Source organism: Emydura macquarii, unplaced genomic scaffold (assembly GCF_026122565.2).
Source record: "Emydura macquarii macquarii isolate MOO-44397 ecotype Brisbane River unplaced genomic scaffold, CSIRO-AGI_Emac_v2 contig_3044, whole genome shotgun sequence".
Classification (NCBI taxonomy): Eukaryota; Metazoa; Chordata; order Testudines; family Chelidae; genus Emydura; species Emydura macquarii.
The window spans coordinates 712,326-734,462 of record NW_027133181.1 but is presented as its reverse complement, the minus strand read 5'-3'; the positions used below and the strand labels follow the sequence as shown (position 1 = coordinate 734,462).

Here is a 22,137-nt window from a genome sequence, read left to right as displayed (position 1 = left end):
AGTTGTGGTGCTCCGGTGCTGGCGAACGACACGGTGAACCCGAGCGCTGGGTATGACGGGACTGACTCTTGTCCTTGGCTTTTTTGTAAGGACTAGTAGAGCGGGATAGAGATCCTGGGGAAATGCGCTAGGATTCCGGTGACCTGCACCATTCCGAGGCTCAGTACCAATGCTCCGACGCTCAGTGCCCATCTTCCAGGGATTAACGGTGCAAGGATAGTCTATCACTGCCTTGCCCTGAAGAGCGTGGTCTCCTATATAGGGACCAGCAGTGCACCGGCAAACGGCACCTAGGAGATGGAGAACATCGGGTGGATCTGTCGGTCGGCTTGCCCCTTGACATGGTACCTGCCATGGTACCTGTCTCTTGGCGTTGGCAGCACCAGCATTGCCATGAGGTCTTTCATCGCCTGAAAGGCCTCCGGGGTCGACGGCACCACCAAGTGATGAGGGCCTTCGCCATTATCCGGAATCAGTGGGGGGCCCGGTGCCGGAGTTAAAGCCCACAACAGCGAGGGACCTTTTGGAGGTGGAGGGATTTGGCAGTCCGGCGCGGGTCTTGCCTGGTCTCCTGAATCCTTCTTTGCTTTGTCCACTGTGAGTGCCCTCGCTCGGTGTGCATCTTCTTAGACCTCTTCTTCGGTACCGGAGATGGTGACTTGTGCTGAGAGGATGAAGAAGGTGCCGAGGGAGCCGTGTCTACTGTGCCAAGTCTACTTGCTCGGTGCAGAGTCTGGTCTACCTGGCTCGGACACCAGCCTGAGTGCCGAATCCATAAGAAGGGCCTTAAGTCGAATGTCCCGGTCTTTCTTTGTCTGTGGGTGAAAGCTTTTGCAGATCTTGCACCGCTCACAGACATGCGCTTCCCTTAGGCACTTCACGCAACTTTGATGTGAGTCACTTCTGGGCATAGGCTTCTTACAAGAAGCACAGGGCTTAAATCCTAGGGAACAGGGCATGCCCCGACCCTGGGACTCTAACTACTACAAACAACTATAACTAACCAACTACAATAGTAACTGTATACACGAGAGTAAAATCACTGTGTTCGAGAAAGACTTGCAAAGCAAGAGAAGTTCCAGCACCATCACTGGCGGTAAGAAGGAACTGAGAGGCAAGGGGGACCAGCAGAACCTATATGCCGATGCATATGCGTGCCACTGCAGGGGGCACTAAAGCCGGCTTCTACAAGTACCACTGAGGGGAAAAAAGTTTCCGGCACCGGTGCACGTGGCACGCACACACTCCTACACTGGGAATGGACATGAGCAAGCACTCGAAGAAGAACGTACATTTATTCACTAACAGAATCCCAATTACCCTAACATATATTTTAAAACTCTGACGCAAACAGAAATTTCTGCATATTCATTTTTCTTGTGCACGTTTATGCACGTCACAGCAATGAAAGTCAAAAACAGCCCCAATTACACAAGAAGGGCTTCAGAAGGTGCAGTGTAACACAACTGAAGAACATTTATTTTAAATGAGAAACAGCATGATTTTGTAAGAATTTGAGAAGATACAAGGAAAGGAACAGTTCCTTACAAAATCATGCTGTTCCTTTCCTTGTATTCCTTATACCACCCATCCTGCAAAGACTTCTTTTTAAGCACAAGTATTCCCAATAAAGTACATGAAGTTAAGCATGTGCTTAAGTCTTGACAGAATGAGGCCTATATCTGCAAAAGCCCAAGTCCTGCAAGTGTACAACACTTTGTGTGTATTCATTTCAATAAAGAAATGTTTTTAAATAGCATTCTGATAACTAAGGTTGTGGAAAAAAGGGACTGAGACATAAGGAGGAAGACACTGAGAGGAAAGATAATTTAGACTTTAGGGGTCAGACCACTAGCCTGGGACACAGCAGACCTGGATTCAATACCCTGTTATGCCACAGACTTTCTGTGTGATGTTGGCACCTCATTTACTCTGTCTCTGTGCCTCAGATATCCATCTGTAAAATGGAGATGCCACCACCTCTTTATCTCACAGGAGAGTATTATGAGGATAAATATATTTTGATGCACTCAGATATTACTATGGTAATGGGGACTATTTAGGTACATGTAAGTGAAACAGACAGAGCCAAATTCTGCTCCTGATTTCAGAAGTATTAATCTTGAACATCTTTAGTGTAAATCGAGTCATTCCACTGACTTCAACAGCATAACAAAGCTAGGTTTGCCCATAGTGCGTAATCCATGAACAAGCTACTAAATTAAGTTTACGGTTCACTGTTTTGATTTCTTATTCCAGCAGTTTGGAAATAACCACCTTTTACTGCGTGAGTGAATTCCCTGTTGATGCATCTTTGTGCAATGATGCTTAATAGCTTTCTTCTAGTTTATTATTTTTTTACTTGGAGATGATTTATACGCCCTTTTGTGATTTTCTGGAATTTTCTTAATATAAAGAACAAATATTTATTTTGCCAATATTAACAAGACAAAAGTGTAGGGCACACCCCATCTGCTTCTCTGTCCATTCACATACCACCTTCCCATAGAAGTGAGTGAACAAGCTAATGCCTACAAATATTTTGATTATTAAAATTAAGCACTTTGGTTTTGGGAAGGTTTTTATTTGGTCTTTTTTTTTTTTTTTTTAAAGGCACACCTTGTTTGTCTCAAGTAACACCGGACTTATTAGAACATTGTAGAATAGACTTATCCAGTTATCTCAGCAGATTGTAAGCCTTTCAAGGCCAAGGATCATCTCTTTTCAATGTCTGTACAGCACCCAAGACACTGGAGTCCCAATCCCGATTGGTGCTTTTGGACACTACCATAATATTTATCAATAATAATAATAAAAAAATAATAATAATAATAAAAATATGCTGTGAGGTTCTCTAAATGGCTCCTGCTCATCACAATCACTAGCAAATAAATGACAAACAGCTAGACTAAACATTTAAAAAAACAGGAACAGAAATGCAGAAATTTGTGACAAAAAATGGTAGCTGTACATCCTTTTCAAAAAAGTAACTGGACACTAATTTTTCAGATAAATGAGCAGCATATTCACACATAGCTGTGCAGGCAAACTGTGGGGAGAACAGATTTCTGAAGTGATCACTGCTGACCAGGAATGATTCAACAGGAGGTCAAATTCAGCTCTTAATTAAACCTCAGCAATCTCACTGAAGCCAATGAGGTTGCAGAAGTACAACTGTGGGCAGAATTTGTGCCTATTCTTTCAGTGATTCAGATCTTGTTGAATTAAACAATTTTTCAGAGATGCTCCATACAAACATGTTCATAGCCTTGTTTCAATATATTTTGGTAGCAAATGCCAATGCTTTGTTTCTAAGTGAATTTGTTGCTGCAATACTAGTGGCTTCGATGAATAGACCTAATCAGTGCCTGTTTTAAGCTTACATATTAATTAACCCATTCAGATCTTGAGAACATGGAGTATACAGTCAACAAGAGACACAGGTTCTCTTGCAGTGCCTACTTTTCATCCTGAAGAACCAATGCCAACAACAAACCAAACTCCAAATCTTTAAAAAAAAAAAAAAAAAAAAAAATTATGCATAACATTTATTGGAGACCTCTGTTTTCTAAAATGAACCTTTGCATGCTGCACTTTTCGAAGTCTCACTATGACTTTACAGAGTTTAGCTTTAACAATGTTTCTAGTGTTCTGTGGAACATGACTTACTTTTGGCACATCAATAGCCACCTCCCTCATGGCGCTGGGCCTGACTTCATTCATCCCCTGCAGGAAGTCATTGAGAGTAATCATCACTGACCCAGCCACCTCGCTGTCTAACAGGTTAGCTTGTTCTCCCAGTGCTCTCCGCAAAGCACACAAACCTATAAAGAAAACCAAACATCATCCTGTTTCCCACAAATACAGAATGTTCAACACACACATGCACAAAACACTGCAGCAGTGGCTAGGAAATTATCTTCAAATTAAATGTCCCAACATCAGGCTCTGACTAGTTCAAAAACACAACAAATATTTCTGATGAAGGGGACTAGATCAGCTCCAAGAGAGAATGAAATAGGCATCATTCCCAGGAAAACCATTATAGAGTAGATGGGGGTGACAGGAAAAACTAGTTTAGGTCATTTATATAGCCTTGTTTTTATAAGAAAAAAATACAAATATCTAGCACAGCTATTATTCAGGAACTACCAAGTCATGTAAGATTTGCTACCTTTTCTGTTCCCCTGCCAATGCAGGATTGGGCCCTAGTGCTCTCTCTGCCTAATCTACTTTAAAATTATGTGATTTCTGCTGCTTTTACTGGGAGATTATTTCACTATCTAATAAACTTCAGTGTTAGGAGTTTTTCCTCATGTTCAGTGTACATTGTCTTGAACTATCATTGTCTTGAACCTCTCCGACCACAGTGTTCATACCTTTTGAACACTTATAGCTTTCCTGCTTCCCCTATGTTTAGCCAAACCATTCATACAAAATTCCTCCAATGTTTCCCTATAATTCAGTCCCTCAGAAGCTCTGTTTTTCCCCCCTTTCGATTTATCAATATCTTTCAAGGTACAGAAGTGCCCAGAACTAAACACTCTTCTTCTACGTGGGATCTCACCCATTCCATATGGAGAGGAACTATCAACTCCTTGCCTGCAAAATGGTCTCACACTATGGTGCCCAAAAGCACCTTAGCTTTCCTTCCCCTTTAGTTTGTGTCTTTTAGGATTTACTACCATTTTGTTTTTCCTGCTTCTACTTCCAACCTTGTTTTTGATGCTATAAACTTCACTGTATTACATTCAAGATATATTTTAATAGAATTTAACTGATGTAGCTTTACAAAAATACATGGTACCAGTTTGAAATAAATGAGCCTGCAAACAGAGAAAAATATTTAATTTGTTTTTTCTATGCTTAACTAAATAAAATGTCAACTAATGCTGTGTGAAAGCACAATAATGATAAGGGATAAGCTGTTTCTGAAATAAAAATGGCTTTACTATCAAAGGATTACTATGTATTTTCTATGGGGGCATTTATGAACTTGGACATACAAGATTTCTGTCAATTACGAAAATTCTAAATTTCCTACAATATATGAATAGATATATCTCCTATGTGTATTGGTACAGCTGGTGTACCTCCATAAACTGCCAATTATTACAGAACATGAACACCTGCGTGCAATACACAAACTCTTTAGTACAATAAAAAATGTTTGTAGATCAGGTTTTACCCAAGTGTGGAACATTTAGAACTATATAAATAAAAACATTCCATGAGGTCATATGGAAAATTACAAAGCTAGTTGCCAGAAGAGAAGTGAAAAATGCAACTGATTCACTTTAATTTCAACTATGAGGATTTCAGGAGGATTTTTTTGTTTTGTTTGTTTCTTTTTCCTTTTTCTCTCTCCTTTTATTATTTTTAAACTGTTTATTTTTAAAAGGAAACCTTAGATAACAGGACATCAGTTCAATCACACACATTTTTAATTTTACAGCCACGTGTCCAAGCAACAAATAATAACTAAATATGTTAATCACACTATGTTATTGCATTTACATAATTATGTGGATTTTTGTGTTTTTAATCCTATGTTTGGCCTTTTATCATAGACTTTTATGAAGACTATTCACAAGGTACCTATAACTTCAAATAAATGAATAAATCACTGCTTTAGAGAAAATTAAGTCAGAGAAGAAAGCAAATAATTGATCCAGATCTCTGTTTTTCATTTATATATATATCCCTTCCATCACGTACACATTTTAGCATAAAAGCCCATTTGATGAAGTTTGTAACTATATCCTGGCTCTCTTTTTCATTACATGAGGTATTTTAAAGGGATAACTCAATTTTTAGTCATAGCAACATAAAATGCCCAAAGGGGACACCATTCTTATGTACTGTCACTCACAGTGTAAAGTAGAGCTCTGCCTGTACTGTTAACTGTATCGGAGTGAAGTTTCAGTGATAAGTACTGTGTTTGAAATGCAGCAGCGCTGATCCAGAACAGAGATAAAAAGGTCACCGCTCTCCAAACAAAGCCTGAATTCATTAAAGCATGTGTGTGTACATGCCAATACACAGGTCAGTATTTAACTGAAACAATGTTTTACATTAAAACAATAATAAAAAACAGATTGAAAATGAGAGCATGATTCTTCCTGTTTCCTCTTGTTATCATAATCATTCTTTCCTGCCTTCCCCACTGACCCCTGACCAAATGGGAAAAAAGATGTATAACTAAGGAAGGATACAGCCAATGGTCTTCCTGGAGGGAAAACATACCTCCCAACTTAGAGCAATGGAAAAAATGTATTTAATATAAGGAAATCTAAGGTAATACACAATATACACCACTAGACATTTTTTAAAATAACCAAAACAAAACAAAAAACACCACCACAGGTGTACCTACAAGCTTATTGTTATGGAGGTCTAAAGTTTTGAACCATTAATTCATGCAATTTTTATATTATATCCCAGAAAATATGGAAAAGCATTCAATATTTGCTCATCTGAACGACCCATTTGGTTTCTGCAGATGAACCTCTTCAGGATAGGATTTGTCTGATCTGTATTGAGTCAGATACAATCTTTATCTCCTACTGTAAACTCAGAGTACATTTATGTATCAATTTCAGATGTCATCAACTGCCAATGGATAAAATAGTCGGATTCTATTCATTCTGACTAATTAGGTGCCCATTCCTGCAGCCCTCTCACAGACCCGTAGCCCCTACTCACGTGAGTAGTCCTGCTGAAATAAAGTAAAAAACAAAACCTCAACAAAATTGAGTTAGTTTTCCAGGTAGTCAATAAGACTACTTGTCTAAGTACAAGCTGCCTATTTTGAAGAATGGTTACACAACTGGTCCCTAGGACTGTACTCTATGTACAATAGGAATTTAACTAGGTGGACATAAAGAGAATATATTCCATGGAGAGGAACATTGCTTCTCAAGGTAGGCATAAATGGAAAATTCTGAAATAAACTAAAAGAAACAAACATATGAGTGTATTAGTCATGATCAAAAACAATGGAAAATAAACAATTTGTTCCACTCCCCAACACTGTGTGTTATTCCTCACAAATTCACCATCTGTCTGTCTAAGCACAGAGGAAGGAAAGAGGATAGAGGAAACAAGTGGGTTGTACAATTTGTCATAGAACAGCTGCTTTCTTTTCTTTCCCTTATGAACTATGATGCAGGTAGCATTGTTTACCCTTATGGTATTCCTGTTCATAGCTATGGTTAGATGTCAGCACATTACATCACGATTGTACATGGATGAGTGCCAGAATAAATACTCTTATATAGCTAAATTTTGTCAGAGTCTATCCTTGTTACACACTAACACAGAAAACAGAAATTATGTACTGAATGTACACCCAACACATATGTGCCCTAGATTGGTCAGATTGAGTATATACAATATATATGGAAGTGGATGTGACAAATTACATTTATCTTACTCTTTTGACTGCCTAATTTCCAGTCTTTCCATTAACCCATCTCCCTTGGATTTGTTCTAACATTCCAAATCCAAGAATGGCTTCAAACAACAGTAATTTGAGGTCAACTTGCAAGGGAAGTGTTTCTTCTTTCCCTACCATTTTGAAGTTTCCCCTACAAAATTGTAACAGCCCATAGCATAAGACACAAACCATTCTGCCTTGCATCAGTGACAGGTTTCAGCTACAATATCTTCTTATTTTGGAGGACTAGAAATGGGAGGTTTATACCATTTGGAGGAGCAAATTTTCAGGTTTGTTAAGGCCCACACACAGAGCACTTGTTTCTGTTCTTGGAAGGCTGAAAGATAACCTATTTTAACACCCTGATAGTTTTATGTATAGAAAAGCTATTTTAGATCATTTTAGAAATAAATTCATTATAATTTTTCACTCCTTTAGAGATCTGTACAGATGGACAAATGTTAACTAAGGCACCTGACTTTACAGGTGAAGATAGCTTTTCTGTTACATACATGATATAAAAGTTTTATCAATACTCATTAGGAATGACTGGCATAATTCATGAGTGATGGCCAAACTTATACCAAGATATATTTTATACCAAACCATCATACATTGTATGTGTGTGTGTGTCTGTCTCTCTTTCTTTCTCACACACCCCTACACCTCAACATACCATACCATCTCAACAATCAATGTCCAAAAGTGAAAGATATTGCAAACGTAACCAGCAGTTTGTTTATCTAGCAGAGGATCCTCACCTTTATACAGTATGGACCACATCTTAATAAATGGAGATTGTGAATGTGACAATGTCTACACTTGCCGTGAAATTTGGCAGCAGTCTCTCTCATATCTCTCTTGCGTATCTCCCATCAACTTCCTAACTTCTACTTACCACGGCATCTTCACTTTGCTGCGCCGACATGAAATGCCCTCCTGGTGATGCAGCATTACTGTTCTTGGTGGGGGTGGATTAGCAGCGTCGATTTCCGGGTCAACTGAGAGGGTATCACTTCCGCTCAATCGATCCCGGTGAATCGATCAAGCGGCACTGTGCTGCCCTGAGTATAGACATAGCCTAGGAGAGGATGTATCTCTGAGACAACCATGCACACAATTTTTCATCCAACTTGCAAATCTAGCAAATCACCTTCCCTCCCTTTTGTTATTATGTAACATCCCCAGGCAACTACAGCAAATGCTGATATGAAAAACAACACAAGGAAGTATTTTATGCATTTTTAGCTATCTTTACTACAATTTAGCAGCTGGAAACAAAGAGGAGAGGCAGCACCAGGTGACCAGCCAGCTCCCTGCGGACCATCAGCTAGTGTTCTACAGACCAGTGCTGACACAACTAAACCACCACAGCATCAAGTTTAGATGAATTTTTTAATTTGCATCTTTTAAAAGTATATCATCTGAGGAATTTTTTTTAATGCCCTAATGTGGACAACTGAGATGACAAATTCATCAAAGGAGAAATATCTACATGAAAGTGTTATAGGTTATAATAATCTCTAAACATATATTCATGCCCAATTTAGAAACTGTGTTTATTACAAAAGAACAAACCCTTACTTCTGAAACCATATAGAATAATCTGCATTAACTACCAGAGCAATACGGAAAAATTCCTGAAGAACTTTTATGTACTGTTTGCACAGGAAAGATAATGCCCTTAAATGCCCTGTAATCATAATATTGCAAATTCACTCAACTAACCTGAGCACTAATCTACTGAAGGGCTTGTATACACAATTTATAGTCCTTCATGAATAGTCTGACATTTGCTGGAACATGTCTACAGAACTGAGCAGAAGCTGGTGGGAGGTACAGTAGTGGGAAGGTGGAGAGGAGGAGGAATTGCATTTACAAAAGTTCTAGTACACAGGAAATAATTTGTTCCCAGATGAGACTATACACACATTATTTATAGTAAAAATAAAATAAAATAAAAATAGGATACCATAACTTCTTTAATTCCAATCCACTGAAGTCTAAGAAGCCTTGTTTAAGGTTGGCCATGAGTTCACAGTAAGAGAGAAAAAGGTTGCCAGATCACTATTCTGACAGTTTAATGGCAAAGACAGGGTGAGTGGCAAAACCCTAGCCTAACTGTTACTAATAAATTCTGCATATCAGAATGCAGTTATTGTTAAGAAAAGATTATATGAAAATGCCACCTTCTTACCTGACAGATCTGCTCCACAACCACACCTGCTTATTTTACATAGAAATAAAAAAAAAAAAGTAGCATTTCTGTGTAACTACTGTAGAGCTAATAGGCATACAAGTGTGAGCCAGACTCTTCACTGGCATGAACAGCACCAGAATTTTTAACTAAATTCCAATCGCAGACTACCTTTTTTTTTTTTTTTTTTACTGCTGATGAATTAAACCAAAGAGAACCCAGCTTGACTTTCAAATCTGGCAGTTAAAGAACCTTTTTACTTGTCACAAGTACATTTTATCTGGAACTCATTCAGAGTCAATAAACATAGAACCTTCATAGTGCCCTTTTTTACACACCACATTTCAAAAGTGTAGCTGCATTTTAAATTCCGGATATTTTTAATTTAAAGTAAATCAGTGCCAATTACTGAAGAATTCATTCTTAGACACTGACCCCACCAAAGACAATGGCAAATCTCCCATTGACTTCAATATGGCCAGGATTTCACCTCAAAATCTTTTTTAAAATATCTATTCCTGCATTTGTGTAATTTATATATGAATCTGGACAATGAACCAGAGTTGAAAGACAAATTTTATATATATATATAAAAATTCATGTGTGTGTATATATATATATATATATATATATATATATATATATATATATATATATATGAACTTACTTTGAGAGAGGTTGTTTCATTTCAGTTCTGTGGGGATCAATATTATTGTTACCTACGCTTAAGAAAAACCAACTTGCGGACACGGAATTAGAAGAGAACTAAACAGAGAAATGTCAGCCAAAATTCAAAGAGACTTAGTTCTAAAAACATAAGGCGACTAATCTGTGTCTAATTAAATGTAGCATTGAAAAACATAAAATGCTTCAAATTAGTTACAGATATATGGTACATAAGAGCAAAATGTGGAGGAAATACAGCAAGAAGTACTATGGCCAAAAAAAAGAGACCTCAATACAGATATCTCAAAATGTGAAATGCCATTTTAAATAAGTTTTATATTTAGATTTATGTTTATATTTGGGGGAAATGGCCTCACTCTAAATACATAATTTGCAAATTAAAAACCATAAATGAGTCAGCCCAGAAGCCTAGACGTAGAACGACACTCGTCTATAGCAGGGATGCGAATTTGAGATTTGATACTTAGTCATCTTTGGTAAATTACTGGCTGGTGGTGAGAGGGCTACTAATGCAGACAGTTTAGCCACTGAAAGAAGGAAGATTTCAGTTCATATCTGTAGTGACTCATTATCTGCACACTTGACACGTTCAAATTGGGTTTAGACAGGGATATGGAATGGCTATCTTATTACAAGAAGTAATTTGCTCTGATCGCCCATTCTCACCTCCTACTCAATGGTTGTCATTATGCCTCAAGTACCCGGCTTTTATCCACCTACCCAATTGTTATCTATGCCCTTGGATATGCATACGTTGTCTTCTATATATGTTACCTATTTGCTGTATCGTTTCTACCAACTGCATCTGAGGAAGTGAGCTGAAGCTCATGAAAGCTTATGCCTGCTGAAATTAAATTTGATGGTCTTTAAAGTGCTACAGAACTCTCGTATTAGCAACACTGAGTAAATAACCTACTTTAGCTGGAAGGATGGTTGAACCCCTTTATGAAGGTCTTAAGTGGGTAGGGAGCAAAGAAAGGAAAATTCAAGAGTGTGGAGAGGATCCCTTGGGCTCCAAAGACACCACCATTGGGGAGGGGGGAATTAAAAAGATTTGTAAATATGCAGAATACATAAAAATTTCACGGATGCTGAGTGGGATAGGTCAAGCTGGCTCACTGTACAGAATACTCTACCCCAGGAAAGCAAAGATTTGCTTATCTCTAAATAACAGAGATTTAAGGGAGGAAAAGTAAATTAGTGCTCAGACATGCAAAAACCTTTTGAAGTCAACACAAAGGCCAGATGCTTAGCCCTGGATAAGCCCTCCATGCTCCACTCCAGGATGCCATAAACAGGCTGCTGAGGATTCCTTCAGCATGGGAGAATCATTGGCAAACATAAAGCTCTTGTCTTGCTCTGCACCAGGTGCATATGAAGTCATGTGGGAGCAATCCTTGGCCAGAACTATAGTCCTTAGCAGACCATTCAAGTTGGTGCCCTGTGGCTGCTCTAATTTACCCCTCGGGTTGGTATAGTCCCCAGCTGGGAAAGGAGTAAAGATGGCATCTTTGCCTCCAGCAGCTGCACCAAGGATTTAGCCCAAGATATTTGTACCTACAGTGCTCAGTTTGAGAATCCAGCCTCATTATGAAAAAAAATTCATTTGCTCTTAGTTTTTTCTGCTGTTTTGCAATATGTCAATAGTGCCACATATGTAGGATCAAGAAGATAATACAGACTCAGACTTTAAGCAAGAAGGGACCATCATAATCATCTGGTCTGACTTCCCGCATATTGCAAGCCACAGAACGTCACCCACCCACTCCTGTAATAGACTCATAACCTCTGGCTGAGTTATTAAAGTCCTCAAATCATGATTTAAAGACGTCAAGTTACAGAGAATCCACCATTTACACTAGTTTAAACCTGCAAGTGACCTGTGGCCTATGCTGCAGAGGAAGGCAAAAAACCCCAGGGTCTCTGTCAATCTGAGCTGGGGGAAAATTCCTTCCTGACCCCAAATATGGCAATCAGCCAGACACCTGGAAAGGAATTATTTGTAGTAACTCAGAGACCTCCCCATCTAGTGTCCCATCACCAGCCACTGGAGAGGTTTGCTGCTAGCAGTCACGGTCAGCTACATGCCATTGCAGGCAGTCTCATCATATCATCCCCTCCATAAACTTACCAAGCTCAGTCTTGAATCCAGTTAGATCTTTTTCTCCCACTGGCCTCCTTGGAAGGCTGTTCCAGGACTTCACTCCTCTAATGGTTAGAAGCCATTTAATTTCAAGCCTGAAATTGTTGATGGCCAGTTTATATCCATTGTTCTTGTCTCCACATTGGCACTTAACTTAAATAACTCCTCTCCCTTCCTGTATTTATGGTATTTATCCCTCTGATGTATTTATAATGAGCAATCATATATCCCCAGCCTTCTTTTGGTTAGGCTAAACAAGACAAGCTCTTTGAGTCTCCTCTCATATGATAGGTTCTCCATTCCTCGGATCACCCTAGTAGCCCTTCTCTGCTCGATGTTTCAGTTTGAAATTTGTCTTTCTTAAACATGGGGGACCAGAACTGCACCAGTATTCCAGATGAGGCCTCACAATATCCTGTATAACGGTACTAACACCTCTCTTTCTCTACTGGAAATACCTTGCCTAATGCATCCTAGGACTGCACTGGCCTTTTTCACAGCTGCATCATATTGGTGGCTCAAAGTCACCCTGTGATCAACCAATACACCCAGGTCTTTCTCCTCCTCAGTCACTTCCAACTGATACATCCCCAGTTTATAGCAAAAATTCTTGTCCCTAAAAATTTGGTCCCTAAATGCATGACCTTGCACTATGCATTATTAAATTTCATCCCATTTAAATTATTCCAGTTTTCAAGGTCCTCCAGATGTTCTTGTATGACATTCTGGTCCTCATCCGTGTTGGCAATTGTGTCATTTGCAAATTTTATTAGCACTCCCATTTTTTGTGCCAAGGTAATTAATTAAAATGTTAAATAAGTAGAGCATTCCAAATCTGTGGATATCTGCAGATCATTTTTGTGGATCATGGATTGATGTGGATACACATTTTACATCTAGAGCCCTGAAAATCTGTGGTTATTTGCTTTTTATCTGTGGACCATTTTTGCAGATTGCAGCTCAAATGTGGATACAAATTTTGTATCCACGCAGGGCTCTATAAATAAGATTAGTCCTAAAACTGATCCCTGAGGAGCTCCACTAGTAACCTCTCTCTAGCCTGACAGTTCACCTTTCAGTATGACCTGCTGTAGTCTTTCCTTATCCATCTTTCAGTTCTGATATTAATCCCCATCCTCTCCAATTTAATTCATAATTTCCCATTTGGAACTGTAACAAATACCTTACCAAAATCCAGGGAGATTAGATTTACTGCATTTCTTTTGTCTAAAAAATCTGTTATCTTCCCAAAGAAAGAGGTTGGTCTGGCATAATCTACCTTTTGTAAAACCATGTTGTATTTTATCCCATTTACTTTTATGTCAACTACTTTCTCTTTCAAAATTTGTTCCAAGTCCTTGCATACAATTGAGGTCAAACGAACAGGCCTGTAATTTTCACTAAAAAGAGGAACTATATTAGCAATTCTTAATCATAGGGTACAACCCCCAAGTTTACAGATTCATTAAACATTTTTACTATTGGGTTTGCAATTTCATATGCCAGTTCCTTTAATATTCTTGTATGCAGATTATCCAGGCCCCTGGATTTCATCCCATTAAGCTGTTTGAATTTGACTTCCACCTCAGATGTGGCAACTTCTACTTTCATATACGCATTCCCATTAGCCATCCTGCCACTACCCCCAAGCTCTTCATTAGCCTTATTAAAACCTGAGGCAAAGTATTTGTTTAGGTGTTGGTCCATGCCTAGATTACTTTTAATCTCCATCCCACCTTCACTGCTTAGTGGTCCCACTTATTTTCTTGTTTTCTTTTTATTTATATGGCTATAAAACCTTGTACTATTGGTTTTAAGTCCTTTGCAAGGTCCAACTCTGCTTGGCTTTTTTCTACTTTATCCTTACACTTTCTGACCTCCAAGAGGTCGCTTCCCTTGTCAAATCATCCCATCTTCCATTCCTTGTAAGTTTTCTGTTTTCTCTTAATCACGTTTGAGATGCTTGCTCATCCAGCTTGTTCTGAAACTCTTCCGTACAAAACTTTCCCCTCTTGCTTAGGATGCAGGATTCAGATAGCTTCTGCAACTTTGATTTTAGTATTTCCAAGCCTCATTCAGATCCTTGAGTTCTTTAGTCCAGTCCACTTCCCTAATTCCCTTAAGTTTTTAAAGTTTGCCTTTTTTGAATCAAGAATCTTAATTGTAGATCTATTTTTGTTTATCCTTCTATTTAGTTTAAACTGAATTATCTCATGATCACTCGAATTAAGCTTGTCCTCTACAACCAGTTCTTCTATGAGGTCCTTGTTACTCACCAATACCAATACCAAATCACCTCTTGCTAGTTCAGCAACTATTTGGTGAAGAAATCGGTCAGCTATCACATCCAGGAAAACCTGAGCCCTACTATTATTAGCAGTTCCTGTCCTCCAATCTATATCATATATATCAATATGACTGATAGACAGATTCATTTATTCCAACACTGCATACAGAGTCTCTGTGAATCAACTTACAACTGAACTGATGAAAGCTGCACGCACATTCATTACCTTTTTTTTTTTTTTTTTTTGGGGGGGGGGGGGGAAGAGGGGAGGGGGGGGGGGAATTGGGCCTACAAATTTACGCTAATTGTGATCACAACTGTAAAATGTGAGTGTACATTCATAAGATGTCACAATAACCTATAATAATAAATGTTGATGAGAAAAGGCAGGAAAGAGAGACAGAAGGACTGAATTAGTCCAAACAAAAAGGTCTCCTGATGGAACTCAAGAACTGTGTTAATATCATGCCTGGTAAACAAGAGAAGTGTGGAACCAGCAATCAGTGACCAAAAATTGGTGAGTGGAAACTAGGAATAAGTGGTGGACAAAATAATGAAGGCACTGGTTATTCTGCCCACCACTCTCTTTGTGGGTTCTTAAAAAAAAAGAGTCTTTGGGGAGAAAAAGTGGCTAATGGAGCAAGTTTCACATGGCTACCACTGTCTCCCAGGAGCTCAAGCCCTCGTCATCCTGATCCTGAAGTCTGGTCTACACTGCACAGCTCCATCAATGCAAGGTATGTCAGTTACTTTATGTAAGTATCGTAATTGACATTGACGTACCTTGCATCGAGTAGCCTCGTTGTCTTCACTACGCTACATCGACGGGAGACCTGCTTCACCAGACTTGCTCAACTGATGTTGCTGCATTAATAGCTGTGGCATGGACGGAGCCACCCAGTGTAGACATGCCCTCCGATATGTCCTGACCAGGCCAGAGAGAGGGAGCCAGATGACATCGCTATCTCTATCAGCTCTAGCTGAATCCCAATCATTACTTGTGAGGAAACAGGATCAGACTTTAACAACAACAGCACAATAACAAGTCCAGTCCATCTCAGCTAACTTCTCTTTTCCCCAAAATGTCAGTTACTGCCATCTTTCATTCCATCTAGAGACTGCCAAACAAGGGGGTTTTTCCTTCTAAAAACTCTCTCCAGCTGTAGACAAAATGAAAAGAAACAAGGGATGTTATCAAAATAAAAGCCTGATCTAATACTTTACATTTCAAATGGTTTCACTGTTTTTCCTTCTTTTATCTTTGGTTAAAAGGATTTTTAATGGTGTGTTTACCACTGCATCAAGCAAGCTAAGGTGTCTATATATCAAACCCGAACCTTACTTAACACCGTTTAATGCTGGACGCTGACTGGGTTATGTTAACATCGTTAGCCCAGCTATTCCATCGAAATCAATACAATGGGCTGCACATTGCACAGCACTTGCAGTGTGTGAGGATTACAGCATTTGTCCCACAATGCCCAGCATGCCTCCGTGGAATTATCTGGGAGTAGGGGCATGATATTTATGATACATGACTACTTGTTTACATTTTTTATGTTTCTAAGGAAGCTGGAAATAATTCTGTTCTGAATAAGAGACCTAATGCACAGCAAGGGACAGGGGTCATGCCAGGGCACAGCTACCATAGTCCCCCAATCTAGCGCAGATTAATTGGGGTTTGGAGATCCAAAGCACCTGGTGAAGAACATTGCCACTGCAGCGCAGGCCACTGCATGATTCCTTCACTAAGGAACATGTTTTTCAAAAGAGTATGTCAAAATAATCAACTGCTGTGTTAATTATTTAAAAAAAAAAAAAAAAAAAGGTGAATAGAGAAAGAGAAAAGGACAGAGAAGCATATAGAGAATTTAGCATTAATCTAAGTTTTATGTTTATAGTCTTCCTTTTGTATATGGGAACTGATTCAAAATCCATTGAAATCAACTTCAACTTCACATTAACTTCAGTGGGCTTTGGATCAGGCCTACAGTTTCTATTCCTACTTATGTTCTTTGACCACTGAGGGACAATGTAGCATATCTGGTGGCTAGTGCAAGGAAACACTGAGATGGAACTCCTAGGTTCTGTTCCCAGCTCTTTCAACATGAGAACTAAGGCAAGTTACAAACACCATGACTTATTTTCCCTGTATGTAAAATAATAATGTTTGCCTGTGTCAAACGGGCAATGTGATGCTTAATTAAAGTTTGTAAAGGAATTTCTGATACTTGGACGAAAATATGAACGATTATAATTTTGTGCGTATACATTTTATTTCTTGCTCATATAAATATGAGCAGGCAAGAATGAGAAATTGACCAAGGCAGAGACATACATAGGGTTTATAAATAAATTACTCAACATTCAACTCACAACTATACGCAACAAATACATTTGCAATTTGAATGTGCAATTACTTGAAAACTAGTTTCAGATACAATAGTTTGAAGCTAACTGATTATCGGAAAAGTTTTACAAATATGGTCAAATCCAATAGCCCTGGCTGGAATAAGCAGTATACCATCCACAAAACAGAAATTATACAGTATTGCACAAAACAAGAACCAGAAACTTAAACCAAAAACTTAAATAAAAATATACATTATAATCTATTTGCATGTTAATAGCCTCTCCACTCTAAACAAATATACCAATCAAAACTCCATTCACTGCCTTATAGAGTATAACTTTTGTCTGAAGCAGAGTATCTATTATTCTGAAATCTGCCACTACATATGGGCCAGTTTCTGATACCATTAGCCATGTTGGCTACCATTTTACTCCATGAGTGGTCCCATTAAAGTGAATGGAGCCATTTGGGGTGTATTTGTAATTATTTTCATCACAGAAATGCTTATTGTGCTAGGCTCTGCACATACACAGAACAAAAAGAAGGCTCCTGATCCCAAGATCTTTGAATCTAATTAAGGTAGTATTCAGCAGGAGTAAAGGTGTCAGAATCTGGCCCATAACAAATAAAAAAAAATTTTAATAGGAAATCTTGGAAAAACAACTAAAACTGTTTCAACTAGTTAGATGGTAATTCTGAAAGCAATTCTGACTGTTCCTCTGTTCCACAAGATATTAATTTAAAAAAAAAAGGAAACTAAAAAACAGAACACAAGTGACTCCACAAATATAAGGTCAACACTTTCCATCCAGTCTTAAACGTGCTCCCTCTCACCACACTTTAATATCCAGATGCAACCATTTCTGCACAGAAGCAATCACTCTGAATTAGCATTCTTAAAAACACCCAAAAACATATGTTACAGCCTGAGTCACCAAAAAGCCATTTTGCTTTGCATGTGTGCGTGCAACGCAAGGACGCATTTATACATAACCAGTTTAGAAGGCAAATTATGCTATTTGCTTCACTTAAAAAAAAAAAAAAAAAAAGATTTTGGTGCTAGTGATTTCATTTGGAAATTACACGACATTAGTGATTTAAAACGCTCATGAGCCCTGAAGATTGTAACCAGGATTCACTTGATACCATTACCCAGTAAATTAATGTCTACATAAACTATAAGCAAGTTATCATCTTTTCAGTATAACGTTACTATCTACCCTGAAGAAATATACATTAAAATAAAGGGATGGGGGGGCGCAGGGGGGGGGGGGGCCAGGGGAAGGAGAATAAAAGAGATGGAAGAGAAAGAATTTTGGGGACTCAGCAATTACAGTTCAATCATTAATTTGTAGTTTTACCTCTACATTATATCTGGATTTCATAACTTATAAAAGTTTCTGCCATTTCTGAATAATAAATCTTTCTTCAACTGTTTCGTATGGATTTAGTTTTGTTTATGATGACCTGACTCAATATAACCCCACAAAAAGATACATGACCTTTGTAAATCTAAATAGATTTGTAAGAGTTCTATATTTCCACATGACCATCTCTGAGAATCAGCAAGTGGCTACATTACTCAGTAATAACTTATTTGCAGCTGCACAACATTTATCTTTTTTGCTATATTAAAATAAAATCATCAGGTAGGAATAATACGCTCACTCCATTTTTATAAGTGATCAAAACAGCCAGTATGGCAACTGTGATTCTCTAAAACCCCCACCGTGCAACCTACGTAAGAAAACAACACCCCATCACTCTGGCAATTTACTCATAAAATTAAGCTTTCACATGTACTTCACTCATATATGTACTAAATTTATTTAACAATGTAAGCCAGGCAAAATATTTGTAATAATTTTCACATTTACACTAGCGGTGAGTCCAAAACAGAACACCAGACTCAAACACCCTCAGGGAAGTTTAGATTTCTATCTGAACTTCATGGCTCAGGCCCTCTCTCATTCACATCATTATTATATTTGACCTGCAGAATCTTTATTACAGGTGATGAAGAGCAAAGAAGTAAAAAATACAGCTCAGCTTTCAGATCTCATACTGAATTTGCCAGGCTAACAAGTGGGGGGAGGAGGGGAGGATGCATATTTTTTTACTTTACATCTGAGCACATTTGATCCAGATTCACTGAGAGAAAATAAAGGCGGAATCGCACAATGCCATTTTTACCATAACCTCCCGAAGCAAAGCACCAGATGACACTGATGTCCTCCAAAAGGGACTCCAATCCAGTCCTACACCACCTGTATATGGTTGACAACACCTAGTTGCAAGGTTGCAGAGCTGAAGTGGAAGAAAATGAGTAGCTCCTGAGATTCAAGCTGCTGAGAGCGGTCTAATCAACATGGTGCTGAAAACAGAGTTGGTAGTTAGTGATTTGTCTACACTAGGTTACCAAGTGTGGCTAACACCGGCGGAGTTGAACTCATGTGGGCAACAGCAGGAAATTAAGGAGAAAAAAAAATCCTCCCTACCATAAATAGGATTTGTGTGTGAAGGAGGTTTGGTTCAAGGGGGATTTTCACTGGGAATCTTCCTAGAGGGCATGGTGGCAGTATTATTGTATGACAGATCTGGGGATGGTCCCTCTGGTGCATATAGGCTCACCCAGCCTGCTGTCAATTTCATCAGCTCAATGGGCCAGCAGCTCCTTCAGATGTCCAGCCTGAGGGGGTTACAAAAGCCAAGACAAAACAAAGATCCTGTAAACATGGACATTCCTATGTTTCAGGGGCATAAGATTTTCCTATATATTTATAAAACCTGAAATTATGTTTTTTGTTCACGTTAATGTACAGGGGATATGATTATAGCAGACAAGAGTCAAGTTCTTCAGAAAGGGATGAAGGAAGGCCAAATGGAACATAAGTCAGTGTTTGGGCTAGGGGAAGATGAGGCAGGGAGTTGTTAGCTAAAAGTTTCAAGGGGCCTGGCAAAAAATGCTAAAGACAGACCCCTCAAATAATGCAACTTGCATGCTCATTTTGCTATCTTAGATTCAATACTAGAGACCCTGCACTATAAGTGAATTGCTCATTGAAGTTCAAAGAAGAGATGAGAGGACTGAGCAGTATGGTTCCTAAACTAGATTATTCTTAAAATAATGTTTTATTTAAAGACAAAAAGGTGGTGTAAACTCAACTGGCTTCAGTAGAGCTACATGAGTTATACCACTGAGAATCTGACCCAGCCAAGCTCAACTTAAGTGAACCAATACAACCACCAACTTCACAAAACGAAGTGACACTTGTAACTGCACAGCATAGACATTAAGAAACTGCTGAATTTATAAATCTTTCAGATGTAAAACAAAATTAGTGCTTCTACCTTAGAAAAGGCTCAGAGTTACAGCGAAAGTTACTGTAACCAATTAGATGTAATTGCAAGAAGCCCACTGTTTAAACAAGGGCATTTGTTCTTCCTTTCCTGATGATGCTATCTTATCAGGATCCAAGTATTTTATATCAGCACACTGAAATTATGTGCAATGAACAAAGATGTTCAAGATAAATTCTAAAAATTACAAAGCAAATACTTCCTTTCACTGTAAACAATGTGACTGAATCCACTTCTTGAAGAAATCAAGCTATATTTATATTCACCCTGTTGAAATGCTACAGGCAACCATAGAAGGATAAGTTTATAATAAATTGCTATATTTGGAAACCTTTGTTGCTAAAGCATCTTCTAACATTCAGCACAGTTTATATCATCCATGTCCCTGCTACATAATTAACATTTCATATGTTTTCCAAAAAAGTGCAGTGCTTATCTTTGTTGTTAATTTAAAACCATTATAAATTTTTAGGGAATTAATAACAGGCTGTGTGGCCAATTAATTAGAGTGGCAGCATGATCCCAGGGGAATACAAACAGACATTATATGCAAGGATATGTCACAGCCTATCTTCTAAACAGCATGTCTGTTTGAGATAAAACACTTTAGAATGCAGCTGTTCATGTTAAAAAGGTAGTCTACTAAGCAATCTAGGATACAATAAACCTCCGCTAACCCCCAAAACATGGCTTTGTTAACTGGGTACGGAATTAGGCCCAGAACCTGCAATGAGCTCTGTGTAGATGGACCCTTGAGACAACGCAGAGCTCCACTGAAGCCCATGGGAGCCTGCCACATGAAGCTCCTTGTAAGCCTGGGGCCAGATGGCTTGATCCAAACACCATTAAAGTAAATGCAGGTCTTTCCAATATAACTGTATACTGTATGTGAACCAGCCCTTAGAGGAGGATGCAACACATACTTTGCCCATGCCTGGCACAGCTAATTGCTAGACAGTAGAGCAGTGGTTTTCAATCTTTTTACATTTGCAGACCCCTAAAAAATTTCAAATGGAGGTGTGGACCTCTTTGGAAATCTTAGACATAGCCTATGTCTACACTGACAGCGGAAAATTCACCCCCATCAGATCAATTTATCTGGATCAATTAAGCGGTTGTGGAAACCCACTCAATCAACCCAGAAATTGACGCTACTAATCCACTTACACCAGGTGGAGTAACACTGCATCGATGGGAGCGCATTTCCTGTTGGTGCAGCGAACTGAAGACACTGCGGTAAGTTAGGAAGTCAATGGGAGATACACAAGCTACTTTATGTTTGACTGCTGCCAACTTTGATGGCAAGTGGCATAGTTTACTGTGTGTTCTGTAAAACACCACATACACTTAGGCTATGTCTACACTGACAGCAGCAAAGTCGTCAGATTGACTTATCTGGATCAACTGAGTGGTCAGTGAAGACCCACTCAGTCGGTCCAGAAATTGACATATTAAGACCACTTCCTCAAGTGGCGTAGCGCTTCGTCGACGGGAACTGGTGCAGTGCAGTGGAGATGACGCGCAGAACAGAAGCACAGAAATCAACGGGAGTAATGAAAGTTTTTTGCGTAGTTTGCATAACTCCGGTCGCCTGCCGCCAAATCTCTGAGGTAAGTGTAGACAAGCCCTCAGTCTGCACACCCGCAGGTGTCCACAGACTACAGGTTGAAAA

The 22,137-nt window shown here is 38.8% G+C and overlaps 1 protein-coding gene across 5 annotated transcripts in view; it reads right to left on the bottom strand.

Annotated features, from left to right (window-relative positions):
• AFG2A (AFG2 AAA ATPase homolog A) overlaps nucleotides 1-22,137 on the bottom strand; it is a 285,684-nt gene that overhangs the window by 240,453 nt on the left and 23,094 nt on the right. For all 5 annotated transcript variants that reach the window (XM_067530207.1, XM_067530210.1, XM_067530211.1 and 2 more), the window contains exon 10: nucleotides 3,670-3,824. In XM_067530207.1, the coding sequence (XP_067386308.1) occupies nucleotides 3,670-3,824 (155 nt within the window). The remainder of the gene's footprint in view (nucleotides 1-3,669; nucleotides 3,825-22,137) is intronic.